The sequence below is a fragment of the Dermacentor albipictus genome, chromosome 8 (genome assembly GCF_038994185.2).
Source record: "Dermacentor albipictus isolate Rhodes 1998 colony chromosome 8, USDA_Dalb.pri_finalv2, whole genome shotgun sequence".
NCBI lineage: Eukaryota > Metazoa > Arthropoda > Arachnida > Ixodida > Ixodidae > Dermacentor > Dermacentor albipictus.
In genome coordinates this window covers 93,129,660-93,145,688 of record NC_091828.1, presented here as the reverse complement: position 1 = coordinate 93,145,688, position 16,029 = coordinate 93,129,660, and the positions used below count along the sequence as shown (strand labels likewise).

The following is a 16,029-nucleotide window of genomic DNA, read 5'->3' as shown; positions in this document are numbered from 1 at the left end:
GCTCTATTGTACGACAGAGCCACCGATGCTTCAACTGACTCTAAAATATACCTACCCGCTAGTGTACATAGCAACCACTCCCTCTGTGACATACTCTGAGCCTCGGTAATTTCATCTAAAGTACTATGTAACCCAGTCGTAACAACATATCGTTGGACGTAGTCACAGGCAGACCAAGCGCAGCCTTGACGAATTTTCTGATTAGTGTTTCCAATTTATTTTTCTCCCCCCTAACCCAATCTAGCGTAGCTGCCACGTACGAGAAGTGCAAAATAATAAATGCGTGAACAAAGCACATCGCACCTTCGTCTCCTAAACTGCTATGCCTGTTAGAGATCCTTGTTATAAGTCTTATGGCTTCCTCCGTCTTCTTGGTAATACACTGAATGGTTCTAACGTTCGATCCATTCGCTTCAAGTACAAAACCCAGGACCCTGATTGCTTCAACTTTGGGTATCAACGGCCCTTCGCTAGCAAGTAATCTAATGCAACGCTCAACTTCCGGTACCCAACCTTTCGGCCTACGACCAAGCTTCTTAGAATTGAAGATCTTGAACAACTTCGACTCTTTATTGGAGCACTGGAGCTCCATGAGACCCAAACACTCATCCGTAGGCGTTATCACCTTCTGCAGTCTAGCCTCAAGCTCCCCAACACTACCACCGACACTCCATATAGTAACGTCCTCCGCGTCGATAGAATAGCCAATATCCTGGACAGTGTCCAGTGTATTAGCCAACTTCAGCATAGCCAGATTGAATAACATAGGCGAGGATCCCTGCGGAGTACCACTACAACCGAATTTAAAGACTTCCGACTTTATCTCCCCAAACCTGAGACATATCCTTCTATCCATATGAAAAGCCTTCAAAAAATCGAAAAGCCGCTGCCCCATATTCAAGTCCGATAGCACCCGTAGAATGCAAGAATGTCGGATTTTATCGAAAGCGTTTTCCACATCAAGTCCAATTATTCCCTTAGTATCCCTTGTCCGCTGGTCAAGGAGCTGTTGCTTAATCCTGATCATAGCATCCTGAGTCGAGAGGCCGGGCCAAAATCCTCTTATTTAGTGCGGAAAGACCCCAGTGCCCTCAACATAACGCGTTGGCCTGTTTAAAATGACGTGCTGAGCGAATTTCTCAAATCACGATGTCAGGGAAATTGGTCTGAGATTTTCAAGCCCTATGGACTTGCCCGGTTTAGGTATCAGGACAGTAGTTGCGAGTTTCCACTCTTCCGGGAAAGAGCCTTCCTTCCATCGTCTATTGATCTCTCGCGCAAGGAACTCAATTGACCCCTCATCGAAATCCCGTAACATTTTATTCATAATTCCATCCGGCCTTGATGCCGATCGACGATTAAGATTCTGCAACACCATCCTTATATCACTTTCAGTAAGTTCCTCATCCATAGCCGCATTTTCGTCCCCACTGTATTCGAAATTCACGTCAAGTGTATTGCGCCAGGTCTCCAACAGAAGGTATCTCTCAGCCAAATCCTTCAGCAACTCCTGCTCCGTGGAGTCCCGACACGTGTGATGGACCAGTTTTCCTATCACAGTCCTCTGATTAGATGCTGTGTTTGTCTCATACAGTAAATGTCTGAACAAACCCCAGGCGCCTCCCCTCCGAATGGGACCAAAAATAGAATTGCATAATTCCTACCATTGCTGCTTGCATAGTACCCGACAATGGTCTTCAATTTCCTGATGAATCACTGCTATATGCTTTATAAGCCTTCTATTCAATCTCTGACCCTCCCGGCCACGGCGGCCGCATTTCGATGGGGGCGAAATGCGAAAACACCCGTGTGCTTAGATTTAGGTGCACGTTAAAGAACCCCAGGTGGTCAAAATTTCCGGAGTCCTCCACTACGGCGTGCCTCATAATCAGAAAGTGGTTTTGGCACGTAAAACCCCAAATATTATTATACATATTATATAAAATCTCTGACCCTTCCATCTCGCTAACATCCACTGCTTCGCTTCCAACAAATGCGCCAGGCGACTATCCATGTGTTCCGTGCCAATATCGGTTTGAACCTCTTTAGTGGACACCTCAAGGTCACGTTTAAGCTCAGTAGTCCACTCTCCCAAGGTCAACTCATATCCTTCATCTTCGAGTCTCTGCGCTCTTCGCTTCCTAAAAGCATCCCAGTCAACTATCCTGAATATGCACCTGTTTTTATTAGCCTCTACATAGTAATATAAGTATGTAATGATCGCTACGAAAATCTATATTAGAATTGGACCAGGGTGCATCCACCACCCTCCGAACAAAAGTGAGATCAGGTGTCGAATCTCTACATGTCGACGCGCCACATCTGGTGGGATACGAAGGGTCTCTAATCAGAGTTAAATTCAAGTCTATTGCCTGATTCCATAGTCTCTCCCCCTTAATAGTGCTGAATAGGCTGTGATATTTTATTATCGCAAATAATGAAAAACCAATACGGGATTTTTCGTAGCCTCATATCACACTGACGAACACAGAGGGTGAATGCGGCCGACAGAAAACGCTTGTCGCGTACCAACACGTAAGTACACTTCAAGAAACAAACCTAAAATTATAGGAACATTTTGCGGCACCGCAGCCGCCCGAACGCCGCACCTGCCGCGTCCTTTCACGCCCTTCATCGCCTGCGCACTCGTTTCACAAGGGAGTCTCGTCTTGGGGCAAGATAACTAGCTTTGTTTAGTGTAACTGATACGCTGAGGACCATTATTGTCTGTAGTTGCCAGGAGGCCCACCATACACGCGTATCGCTAACGCAGCATTAAAACTTGAATCGAACTAACTTTTTGCTCGGAACTTGCGCGACGACGTCCTCGCGCGGAAGAACACGGCCAGGCGCACGAAGGCCTGGTTTCTGTGGTAGTTTCGAACGTGTGAGCAGCGGCCGGCTTCGTCCCGGGTTTCATCATTTCCTGCGTTTTTCACTGCTGCAAGATCTAGCCGAGCAGTGCTATGGATGTTACGGCTACATACCAAAGGATCGCATAGTAAGTTCGAATTACATGTGTATTTTTTGCTGTCTCCGAAAGGTGTTAATGTACGAATCACTGATCCACTGCCTCCCCGTGCGCCTTCCTTTCCATGTGGCACGCTTCCTTGCTATAGGTTACTATTCTAGACCTCATGCGAGTGTGCTTTCTCTTTTACTTTGAGCCGTCGCCAGTGTTTCTGGGCATGCAATTGAACCATGTAGCTTGCTCTATCTCCCTTAAGAATTTCAAGTTTGTCGCCGAATCGCCGCTCGGTGCTGGCTTGTCAAATCGTCTAGCTGCTCACAGAGCCGGCATATGTAGTTGATGTGACTGTGTAGTGGTGAATTGCACGGCTTGTCATTGCGCGCGTTTGTGTCGTCATTGACGGCGCGCATATGTCAACATAGACAGTTTTAGTACTGGGCCATGACGATACGTACGCAGAACGCAAGTGCTTTGCGGAACGTAGGAGCGCCTGTCGCGTTGGGACTTTTAGCACTGCGAAATGCCTAGGTACGTAAGCGGGCGAGCGTTAGACGCCGGGCGCGTCGGAGCGCATTGGCCGCGTCCGCCAGCACGACGAACCGTCGGCCGAACTAGACGCTGTTGATCTCGCTAACGTGTAATATAATGTGTGGGTGCGTCCCCTTGTCGTGGAACAATATTTAGGCCTTAAAGAGACTCTACTTTTCATACGGATGAAATACGCGAATCATATCGAGAAACATAAGAACCAAGTACTTGCTTTCTGAGGCTGGCACAGTAATTTGCGACGACCTGCGCCGAAAGCAGGTGGAGCCTTCCGCGCAAGCAGCACACACTCAACGCTTTCACAAAAACAAAGTTCCTATTTTTTCTTTGCAATCCCACCGTATAGGATCCGGGAATGGCTTCTGCGCGTTCACTTCACACGGCAAAGCCAAATCGTAGGCCACTGAAAAGTACAGTCTTCCGCTAGTCGCCTTTGACGCTGCCATTTTGGGAAACTCTTTTGTCTCATGCTCTCCCCAACAACCGAAAACCGCGAGAGCAGCACGCAAGGCTCCCTACGTACGCACGCAGGAATCGGATGCGTGCGTACGCAGCGATCGCGAACCCACCACGTACCGTTCGCGTTGCGTTCTGCGCATGCGCACTTTGCAGAACGTAGCGATATTGCGTACGCGACACCGTTGCGTACCCTAAGTACGCAGTACTAAAGCTGTCTAATATTAAGGTGCGTAATCGCGGCCAGACATGCCACCCGCGCCATACACTGGCTCACCGACGTTTGCATGCCTCTGCTGGGGACGCGTTCGATTAACGCTGGAAAGAAATTCGAAAGTCAGCCGCGGTTATCGCAGCACGATCATCTTTTGTTGGGGCATCGCACATCGTCCCTAACGCTGGCGGCAAACGAACCGCACGAAAGGCTGCGCTACTTCGACAAAAACACCACTCGTAGCTGCAAGACAGTCGGCAATGGCCAAATATCGTGCTCATCTGTTTTTATGCGAAGCATATTACGAGAGCTCAACCCAGCTCCTCAGGCGCGGTGGTGTCGCCTTCAATACCACGTGACACCGTGACGTCACGACAGAGGAGAAACGGGGCTCCAACTCGCGCCGTCGCTCGCGGCGTCGCGGCGGTATATAAGCAGCTGCGCTTGCCTCTGCTAGACACTCATGAGGTGAGATGCCTCCTGGAGACACAGCTGCTCGTTGGAATGAGAAGCGAAGGTTGCGGCGTGCTACAGAGACTGATTTTCTAGGTGGCTTTGGCTCAACTCTTGCAAAATGGGCTGGGTTGGAATCGAACCAGGGTCTGCGGAGTGTGAGACGGAGACGCTACCCCTGAGCCACGAGTAGGATGCTTCAAAGCGGTACAAAAGCGCCTCTAGTGAATGCGGTGTTGCTTTAGAAACGAGCTGTTTCTCAGGCGTGCGTCTCTTGATCAGGCGCACATTTCGTTGCCGCGCCGAACGCTGCGTTGCTCGACGCTCACCACGTCCAATGCGGGGCGCGTAGTCGATGCGCCGTAGCCCATTGTCTTACACCCCTTGGTGGGTCGACGGGAACGCTGTCGCGTTCCACTCTTGAAGGCGAAGCAGAGTAACGCATGAGTTGTTTCTTCGTCTAGCCGAACCAAATATAGCCAAGCAACAGCAGTTCACCAGGCTAAACAGTGGTTCAACAACTAAAATAAAGGCTAGTATGCTTCGCATTCTGGGCTTAACCTTAGCTAAGCCACAGCCATTTTTTCTTCTCGATCTTGATATTGTTTTCACACATGCGCCTGCGAGCGTCGTTTCGCAGAAGGTGAGACGTAAAGTTATTCATCAAAGCTGCTGTACAGCACAGCAACCATCCAAATTCATTACGGTGTCATTACAGTTACGGCGTCCGGCAGGCGATTTCACTCATGCGCCAGTTATGGTTCCGACTCTGCACTTGCCTGTTACATTTATATAACCGTTTACGCATGCGCGGCATTGACAATGTCCTTGCATAACTAGGGCTTTAGAAGTTTTCGTTCGTGGTACGAAATTGGCAATGTTGGGAGGTACTACGGCTTCAATGGTAGTTTCTTGTGGGACAGTATTTGTAATGTTGGTAAATAAGTACGGCTTCAGAGGTTCTTGCTTTTTGCCCGGCATGGGTAATGTTAAGGAGAACTACGGCTTCACAAACAGTTTCTTCAGTTATGGCATTGGTAATGTTGATTGGTAACTACGTTGTCAGTAGTACTATGTATCATCGTGGAAACTTCCTGGCATCAAGAGTTTTCAAAGGGGACTGTTTCGGCATGTGGGTGGGACATGAATGCAGCTTCTTGCGCACTAGACGAAAACGAAGAAGACGCTCACGCGTCACAGATTCTGCTATTTAAACAAGCCTCTTCTTCGTCCTCGTCTTGTGCGCAAAAAGCTGCGTTCAAGAGTTTGCAGGTTGTTATACCGTAGTATGATGGTACTTGTATTTTAACAATGTAGTATCATGTCAAACGTTTTAGGTTCTTATACTCTAGCATCTGTTTTGCAAGCCGCAATTTCCATTTGGTCTTCAACATTGAGCGAATGCATTCAGCTTCGGTTCAAATGCAATGGCTAAATCAATAGAAATCGAAGGAATCGTTATGCATTGGCGTATTAATTAGGCGGTCAGTGCGCTTTAAATATAGGTGATGTGCGTAAAACTTTTACTATTGCAAAACAGAGGTATGATTACACGCACTACATTCACCGTCAATATATATATATATATATATATATATATATATATATATATATATATATATATATATATATATATATATATATATATATATATATAATCACGCTGGCTCCTGTAGGAAAATGACTGAAGAAAGCAGAGTTCGACGAACGCTGACTAAGCGCAGCATACGCGTATTGGGCTGACCACCAGCCTGACCACAACCCGAAACATCAGTGCAATATACTGTGCGTAGTCGCCGTACGTCGTACTGTTATATATATATATATATATATATATATATATATGTACATATGCAAGAAATGAAGTTGAATTCCACATAGTTTGAAAGAGAATTCATGCGGCTTTTCAGGATCCCTCGAACGCAGCTACGCTGCGAACACGGAATAGCAACTGCCAACACCCCATTGAAAATACATTTCAACCGAAAATCGATCCCCCACTCATTCATTGCGAGACATGTCATACATAATCGATGTAATCGCAGTCTGAAAAGAGGTGTGTAGACACGTGCCCCTTGATAGACGTGGGATTTTATTAGTGTTACTGAGATTTTCTGACTGTGTTTTCATGTAAATGTGGTGCTGAACGCTTAATATTACGAATGCTTTTTCAATTTCAAAGTCAACCACTGTGGTTGCTCAGTAGCTATGGTGTTAAGCTACTGAGCACGAGGTCGCGGGATGAAATCCTGGCCACGGCGGCCGCATTTCGATGGGGGCGCAATGCGGAAACACCCGTGTACTTAGATTTAGGTGCACGTTAAAGAACCCCAGGTGTTCGAAATTTCCGGAGTCCTCCACTACGGCGTGCCTCATAATCAGAAAGTGGTTTTGGCACGTAAAACCCCATAACTTAATTTCAAAGTTCAAGCCACTCGCCATTAAATTACCTCTGCTGAATTCGACCACCATTACTCTATCACTCGGGAAGAAACTGGAAGATTGTCCATTATTCAAAAGCATCCTCACTTGCAGCAATTTTATTATATGATCTGAATACCGCGTAATACGACACACAAACCGTTTCTCCTCAAGTATGCGCTAATGGTGCTCACATGGCACTACAACTTGGCCCAATGTTACAATAACATTCGCGGTTGCAGAACAATTGTTGGCTTACTTTTTCTTGCACTGCTATGATTCTTGGTATGGTAGGTTATGCACGTGGTACTGACAAGTTAATGTTTCTAAAATTATAGTTCTGATTTCTTGCAGCCATAAACTACACTGATGCTACAAAGCAACAATTGAAATCAGAAGACAAGTCAAGAATTCCGAACACGCATTATGGCAAGTCACGGATGCTCTGCAGACGAAGGGCCCTACTTGGACTCGATATCGCCACTGGACACGAAAATTTTACAGGGTCCTTCCGTCGACTATGAGATCCCTTGCACTGCTAGCGACCAAAGAATCTGCCACATTATTCACTATCTGCCTGCTTGGAACAAGTGGCTATGTTACAACCAATCGCAGCTTCGAGAATCAACGGGAAAGAGCGGACAGTTTTCACTGGTGGCCTGCAATGCCCCTGTCCCGTCAACACCTACGGTAGATAAATTCCACAAGCGTCGTGAAGCAGACATTTTCCTGAACTGGCTACTAAAGACACATCGGTGCGTTGGAGAAATTGACTTGACGCATTGGCCGCCCTTAAGCACCGCCTTCGACCACTCACCCGACCTTCTTTTCGACGCTCTTTCACAAAACTCATCCGTTAAAGTGCTAAAGTTAAAGTCTAACAACATGAACGACCGCCTTTGTGGTGCCATTTCCTCACTAGTACAGATCAAAGAATTCGAATTTGAATACGACAATTACGGTTTTGATCGCACTCCAATGCCCTCTGCACTGTCGTCACTTCTACGGACGGCGCAGTCTCTCATCTCCCTCAGGATTCCAGACATGCGCTTCGACGAAGCTCAAGCCGATGAATTTTTGACAGCGCTCACCACTAACACAACTCTGCAGGAGCTATCAATCCGTGAGACCTTGAGCTCTCACCCTTTGCTGTTAAATCGCTCTGCGTTCGCCGCGTTTCTGAAGAGTACGTTGACACTCACCACTCTGACCATCACGATCCGATTTTCCCCACCTTACCAGCAAGCACGAAATCACTGGCTGTGGATCCTAGAGGGTCTCTTGAAGAACGGGACAATTCAGAATGTGAGTCTCGCATACGTGATAGTGGATGAAGAGAGCTCGGCACTAATAACCAAAATTTTCGCAGAGAATAAGGTCATTCGCTCATTCGAAATCATTTCAAAGAAAGAACGTTTGGACGCTCAATATACGTCGATGTCCGATTGCTGGCTTCGGGCCCTGGCAGAGAACAATAAACTAGAAGATTTTCGAGTAACAATTAGCATGTGGACGTTAAAACAGTGGAAGCGCTTCTTCTGTACAATGGCGAAGAAGAAAAGCATGAAAACAGTAACCATTCAAGTGACCATTGCTGATCGTCCGCTGCTGCCGGAGTTGTGTAAGATGTTGAAAGAAACGGGTGCTGAAGAGAAGGTGTCTCTAGGATGGTTTAGCGTCGGAGAAGAACGTGGAATACTCGAATGCAAGGCAATTTCTCAGTTGTATGCTTACAAAGGACAATATGCTAAAGTGGAACTCTGTGGCATTTTGAAACTCTTGCCGTCACTCCACCACGTGAAGTTGCTTTCTTTGAACATCGCCGTTAGAGACTTAGACGCCGGACTATATTCAGCCTTCTGTGAGTACATCGCAGCAACTTGTGCGCTGGAACAGTTAGACTTGATGCTACGAAGCGATGAAATTGAAGACAACGCTGGAGATCCTCTCTTGAGAGCTCTGCTAGAGTCGCTTTCGTGCAACAGAAGCATTAAGCACCTCGGTATCTTTGTAAGTCACATGCAACGTGAGCAAATCGAGCTTTTGGCTGATGTGATTCTACTCAGCAAGTCAACCCGAACCGTCTGCTATAAAGCAGAAACCTCCCACAATATCGACGTCTTTCTTCGGCGCTTATCCGTACGCATCGCGTACAATTACCAACTCCTCGGCGTCAATTCAGGTGACTTGTCAAAAACACAGATGCAAGCTTTTGACGACTGCTATATCGTTCTGGAAGTTACACGCCGAAATAGCAATCTACTTACTAGAGCTGCTGCATATGTGAGTGGTCTTCGACGAGACAGGTATGTGATGACTTCCTGTAATAACGCTGCTTAACAAAGAATCTTTTTTTAATTTAGTGTTCTTTCCAAGACATCTGAATCCTAACAAAAATAGGGTAACGCTTGTCATTTCAGCTCAATTCTTGTTATGTCGGCGTCTACCACACCAGCCCCATAATTTGGGTGACAGCTGAAGCAGGTGAAATATGGCCCTATCAACACAATGAAAAATAAGGAGCGTGTCGAAATATCTTCAGGCCATGAAATGGATAGCCCTTATAAAAAAAGAAAAACTCAAATACGTTGAAAAACTTGTTTCAAACTAGCAGATAGGCAAGACGGATGTTTTTTCGAAAGAAAATATTTAGGGCCATAACACCCGACGTATTATACATGCCACGCTGAGTTTCAGTGCTCGAAATGTTGATTGAGTTGAGCGAAACTTCCTGTAAAGCCAATAGTTGTGTTTTTGCATGCTTAAGTGAAGTTTCGTCTTAGGGCAGCTTAGCAAACCAATTTCTAATTTTATAATTAGTAGAGTAATTGGGTTATAACTGAAAACAACTCCTCGGTTGCTTTTGTTTTCTTCCAATATACTCTCGACCGCCCTAAATGAATGCCACCAGTTTGCTCAAATTTTTCTTGCTGTGGTGCTGTGTGTGGGCATTACATGCTTAATAATAAGATTATTTCCTTTCAAACTAAACTTCGCACATATGCTTTTTTCGCACACTTGGGTAGGTGGCTGAGCTTGTTCGAACGAAAGAGGAAGACCACGAAAAGTGCAGATCTAGTTATCACAATAGAGTACTACGCAGCGCCAGAAACTAGATACGTCAACCCGGTGCGAGCCTTTGCGTTACCCTTCCTTTCTTGCGAGATGAAATTGCACATGCATTGGTTACTACAAGCCATGCCGATGTTTGTACTAGTGGGACAGAGCCCGCGATCAAAGCGTACTGTCATATCGCGTATCTGCCGTCACTTCTCGTATCAAACATCCCCGCATCGTGTATCTTGTTTACTTCATTAGAAGCTGTCGAGGGTATCCTACGCTGTCCACGGATGAGACTTGACGTACACATGTGGCAAGCGATAGCGTCGCTCCGTCTAGCACCTGTCTCACATCTTCAGAGAGGGCGCTCACATATCGATCCTTTCAGATGCGCTGCCTGTGCACTGGACCGAGTCGTTCACCACACTGCGCTGCCGGAGGAGGTCGCCAAGCTGGCTTCAGTGAGTGAGGCCGATGCATCTGCAATGGTTCGTCGGGCGTTCGCAAGACTGCAGGGCTTGGACGAGTACATGCGGCTCGCGGGAGTCGTGCGAGAGAGAGTTGTGTGTTACCCGCGCGACGACGAGAGTGTCCAGTTGGATGGCCTCAACGACTATTGCTGGGCTGCAGTGAGGCGCTACCTGTTCATTGGCGACATCAAGGGCTCCACGTCGACATGGCCATATTGTTAGCAAACAAGATGGACATTTTATTTGTGTGTGTGATAGAAGCGGTCCGTTTGTATAATGTTTCCCACTTTAAATACTTTGATATCCAAAAAGCACTCGGTGGCACTGAATACGTGTGCGCTGGGACTACGTGCGTGCTTCTCTTTCTGTTATAACGCCTTAGTTGATGGGCTCTCCCATCAAATTCGTTGACCAGGATCCTCCATCTTTTGCCTTAGCTGAAAAGATGATAATACACTTTGTTTGCACGATGAAGTCTCAGAGTGCAAAGCTGTATGGGGACCTGCTGTTCATCAAATAACTGTGTTTTAAATAGAAAAAGGATCACAGAAATAGATAGTCTTAGGGTAGGCACTACCATTGGAAGTGTGTGTACTTACAATAAACAAATAAAAAATGAGACGTGTCAGTGACTAGGCAACTTGTAGAGAAAAAACTAAATAGTCCCTACACTCAGAAAGATGTAAATGACGAAAATAAGTAGAATATGTTGCACCACATATCACAACAGCTTTTCGCAGCAGCCACCGCAGGCAAATCTCCGCTCATGCAGCGCTTTATTTACAAATGTGGTATCGGTGGACGCAGTCGCTGCATGCCTTATCCGTGGCGGCATCGGCGAACAGTCGACGGCGCGCCACTCTGGCGCCATATCGTGGTGGCCACCGCCGCAGAGCCCGTCTTCCACGGAACTGCGCTTTTCACCTCACACTTTCGCCATGCCCTCCTGCTCCGCTTTCCTCCTCGCTCTCTCCTCACTTCCGCCGCCTTGTATCCCCCCCACCCTTCCGCTGCGCTCCGCTTTCGCACTTTCATCTTTCGCTGTGCTCATTCGCTCGGTTACGCCGAGGGACGCCGACGCTCAACGCAGGGATGGACTGCGTTAGGACTGCGAGCCTAACTGCACTCTAATATGAGTTTTGGCTTCTAGCGTGAAGTGAAACACGGACACAGAAAGGAGCAGACAGGACGAGCGCCCAACCGTGTGTCCGCCCAACCGCCTGTGTCCGTGTTTCACTTCGCGCTAGAAGCCAAAACCATACAGAAGCCAAACCGTACCAACTCGCCCAACTGTCTATCCTTTTGCGCTCTAATACGCTGTAAATCTGTGTTGAATTTAGTAGTCAACGAATCAATAGGCCACTTGGTGGCAAGGATTACGGTGTCATCTGCGCACAAAAAAAACTTGCGCTTCGGTAAGGCAATTGGGCAGATAACTATTTTTTTTTTCATTTCATTTCATTTATTGAAGCCTTAAAGGCCCGGAGGCATTACATAAGGCGGGGGCAAACAAAGTATGAGGAACTCTTCATCACGCTAAAGAGGGAAAAGGGGAAGAATAGAAAAGGAAACAACGCTCAGGAGGGAACCGAGCAAGCAGTAGTATCATCAAAATCACTGTAAAGAAACCATAATATACAACAAAATATATAGTACATAAATACTATTAAAAACATATTATGCGTGAGAACGAATCACTATCAATTAATTACCTAAAAGGGGCCAATAAGCAAATGCATTTGAGACGAACCATTCTAGGTGTAGTGGATTGTTAGTTTCTCACGGAAAGTCGTGTGGTCGGCGGGCGAAACAATACTGTCGGGCAGAGTGTTCCACAGCGCTATTGCATTTGGAAAAAGAGAATCCCTCATCGAAGACGTACGGCACTGAATGTGCGCGATTGGACTGCTGTGGTTGAGGCGGGGGGAGATTCTAGGCGGGGGTTGTAGTCGGGGGTGTCTGGCTATTGGGTGATAGTAGTAAGAGTGAAGCATGCAGAGATGCTAGATGATACGACGTGATTGGAGACTGGGAAGATCGAGTGTGCGTTTTAGTTCAGTTATGCTGGTTTTACTTGAGTAGTTTGACATGATAAAGCGTGCAGCACGATTCTGAATGGCTTCTAATTCGTAGGTGAGATATGCTTGCGAGGGGCGCCAGATAGATGGTGCGTACTCCAGTTTCGGCCGAACGTATGTCTGATATGCAAGTTTTCTTATAGCGGGCGACGCAGATTTCAGATAGCGACGCAAGAAACCAAGTGTGCGCTAGGCGTTTGCGCATATTGTTTCAATGTGAGTAACCCATGATAATGATGATGTCAAGTGAACACCTAGATGGTTATAGCAGTCTGTTCGTGGTATTGTAGTTGAGCTTATGTGGTACGCGTAATTTGTAGTGCTGCGCTTACGTGAAAAGGACATACATTGGCACTTATTAAGGTTAAGAGGCATGAACCATTTTTGACACCATAAAACGATAGTGTCTATGTCTTCTTGTAAGTCAATGGAATCACCAGGGTTATGGATGGCGTTGTAGATGACGCAGTCATCAGCAAAAAGACGCAGTCTAGTTTTTGTGTTACATGGCAGGTCATTGACATAGATTAAAAATAATAGCGGGGATAAGCCTGCTCCCTGGGGGACACCGGATGTAACATCAGAAAGGTGTGAGTCATGAGAGTTAGCGGATGTGTATTGTACGCGTCCTTTTAAGAAATGTTCGATCCAAGTAATAAGTGATGGGGGGATTCCAAGGGTAGATAATTTGGCAAGTAGGTGATTGTGAGGGACGCGGTCAAAAGCCTTCGAAAAGTCTAAGATGATGTCGTCAATTTGTAGGTGATTGTCCATGTCTTGTAAGATTTCATCGGTGAATTCAGAGAGCTGAGTTTCGCAGGATAATAGTTTCCTAAAACCATGCTGATATGAATAGAAGAAGTTAATTGATTCAAGGTAGTGCATTAGATTGGTTGCTATGATATGTTCCAGCAGTTTAGAGGGGATACTGGTTAAAGAAATTGGACGATAGTTACATGCTTTTGTTTGATCACCAGATTTATGGACGGGAATGATTTGAGCCTTTTTCCAATCGTGGGGAACTTCACCAGTGCTGATTGATTGTTGGAAAAGTAAGCTAAGTATTGCACTTGACACGGAACTGGTGTTCTTAAGTAATTTGCTGCTGATTTGATTGCAACCAGCTGAGGAGGATAATTTTAGAGCCTGTATTAGCCCAGGTATTCCATCAGCGTTAATGTGGATATCGGGCACTGTGGACAGCTAGTGGCATGGTAATTCGTCAGAATTGAAGTTTATAGCAGGAGAAAATACTGATGTGAAGAAATTGTTAAGGGCTGTAGCACATTTTTCAGTGTCAATTAGTACATTGTCGTCGTCTGATAGTTGTAGCTGAGTTTGGCGCTTGGGCGGGGAGATAATCTGAAAGAATTTACGAGGGTTGGACTGAAGGATTGATAAGAGGTCAGTTGAAAAAAAATTGTTTTTGCAAGCTTTGAATTCCTTGATGTATTTTTTTACCCCAACCCAAACTACCCAAGTTTGTCTTGGGTAGTTTGGGTTGTTTTGATTTGCTCAAGCTCTACACGAATTGCGGCTTGAACACTTTCTAATCGTTTGATAGCGTCGAGGATAGGCAGGAGCTCAGCAGTAGGGGATGGACTGGGGTTAACCTCAACGTCACCGGATAATAACAACATAATTTCACACAGAAAATCGAAGGCAAACGCATCGCGACAAAACAACACCACACCGCGACACTTCAAGTCGTAGGGGCACGACACCGCCAATATACATCTATCATCACTTCTGAATTCCTTAGAATGGGTTCGATAACAAACCTGGAAGGTTAGGAGCGTTGTGAACATCGTTGTTCTGGCGGTGTTCTGCCCCGTGTAGTCGGCGATTCCTTGCTCTTTATATTGAGCGCAATGTGGTCCCGTGGTTGCTGACGTCGGAGAGTTCCAAGGTTGCCATGTGGTGTGCCGGGCTCGTGCTGGAAACAGGCGGCTGATGCCATTAGGCTTGATAGGAGGCAGTGGGGTCGGCGGAGAACTTGTTTCGTGCAGGTAGGCGGTTCCAGGCGGGCTTTCGGCGGTCAGGGAAGGGCATACGGGTTCAGGTATCAGGTACGTCAGTACCTGGAAGGTTAGGAGCGTTGTGAACATCGTTGTTCTGGCGGTGTTCTGCCCCGTGTAGTCGGCGATTCCTTGCTGTTTATATTGAGCGCAATGTGGTCCCGTGGTTGCTGACGTCGGAGAGTTCCAAGGTTGCCATGTGGTGTGCCGGGCTCGTGCTGGAAACAGGCGGCTGATGCCATTAGGCTTGATAGGAGGCAGTGGGGTCGGCGGAGAACTTGTTTCGTGCAGGTAGGCGGTTCCAGGCGGGCTTTCGGCGGTAAGGGAAGGGCATACGGGTTCAGGTATCAGGTACGTCAGTACCTGGAAGGTTAGGAGCGTTGTGAACATCGTTGTTCTGGCGGTGTTCTGCCCCGTGTAGACGGCGATTTCTTGCTGTTTATATTGAGCGCAATGTGGTCCCGTGGTTGCTGACGTCGGAGAGTTCCAAGGTTGCCATGTGGTGTGCCGGGCTCGTGCTGGAAACAGGCGGCTGATGCCATTAGGCTTGATAGGAGGCAGTGGGGTCGGCGGAGAACTTGTTTCGTGCAGGTAGGCGGTTCCAGGCGGGCTTTCGGCGGTCAGGGAAGGGCATACGGGTTCAGGTATCAGGTACGTCAGTACCTGGAAGGTTAGGAGCGTTGTCAACATCGTTGTTCTGGCGGTGTTCTGCCCCGTGTAGTCGGCGATTCCTTGCTGTTTATATTGAGCGCAATGTGGTCCCGTGGTTGCTGACGTCGGAGAGTTCCAAGGTTGCCATGTGGTGTGCAGGGCTCGTGCTGTAAACAGGCGGCTGATGCCATTAGGCTTGATAGGAGGCAGTGGGGTCGGTGGAGAACTTGTTTCGTGCAGGTAGGCGGTTCCAGGCGGGCTTTCGGCGGTCAGGGAAGGGCATACGGGTTCAGGTATCAGGTACGTCAGTACCTGGAAGGTTAGGAGCGTTGTGAACATCGTTGTTCTGGCGGTGTTGTGCCCCGTGTAGTCGGCGATTCCTTGCTGTTTATATTGAGCGCAATGTGGTCCCGTGGTTGCTGACGTCGGAGAGTTCCAAGGTTGCCAGGCGGTGTGCCGGGCTCGTGCTGGAAACAGGCGGCTGATGCCATTAGGCTTGTTAAGAGGCAGTGGGGTTGGCGGAGAACTTGTTTCGTGCAGGTAGACGTTTCCAGGCGGGCTTTCGGCGGTCAGGGAAGGGCATACGGGTCCAGGTATCAAGTACGTCAGTGCCTGGAAGGTTAGGAGCGTTGTGAACATCGTTGTTCTGGCGGTGTTGGGCCCCCACAACACTGGTGTTCTGGCGGTGAAT

The 16,029-nt window shown here is 47.3% G+C and overlaps 1 protein-coding gene and 1 long non-coding RNA gene across 2 annotated transcripts in view; one reads left to right on the top strand and one right to left on the bottom strand.

Moving 5' to 3' along the window:
* Positions 1-16,029, bottom strand: part of LOC139048495 (mucin-4-like) — a 19,866-nt gene extending 3,837 nt beyond the window's left edge. The window contains exon 1 of the mRNA XM_070522898.1: positions 14,451-16,029. Coding sequence (XP_070378999.1) covers positions 14,451-15,977 — 1,527 coding nt within the window. The 5' untranslated portion in view covers positions 15,978-16,029. The remainder of the gene's footprint in view (positions 1-14,450) is intronic.
* LOC139048846 (uncharacterized) lies at positions 2,763-10,902 on the top strand. The gene is made up of 3 exons (XR_011507999.1): positions 2,763-3,001; positions 7,416-9,367; positions 10,510-10,902. It is a non-coding gene; the product is annotated as an uncharacterized lncRNA (long non-coding RNA).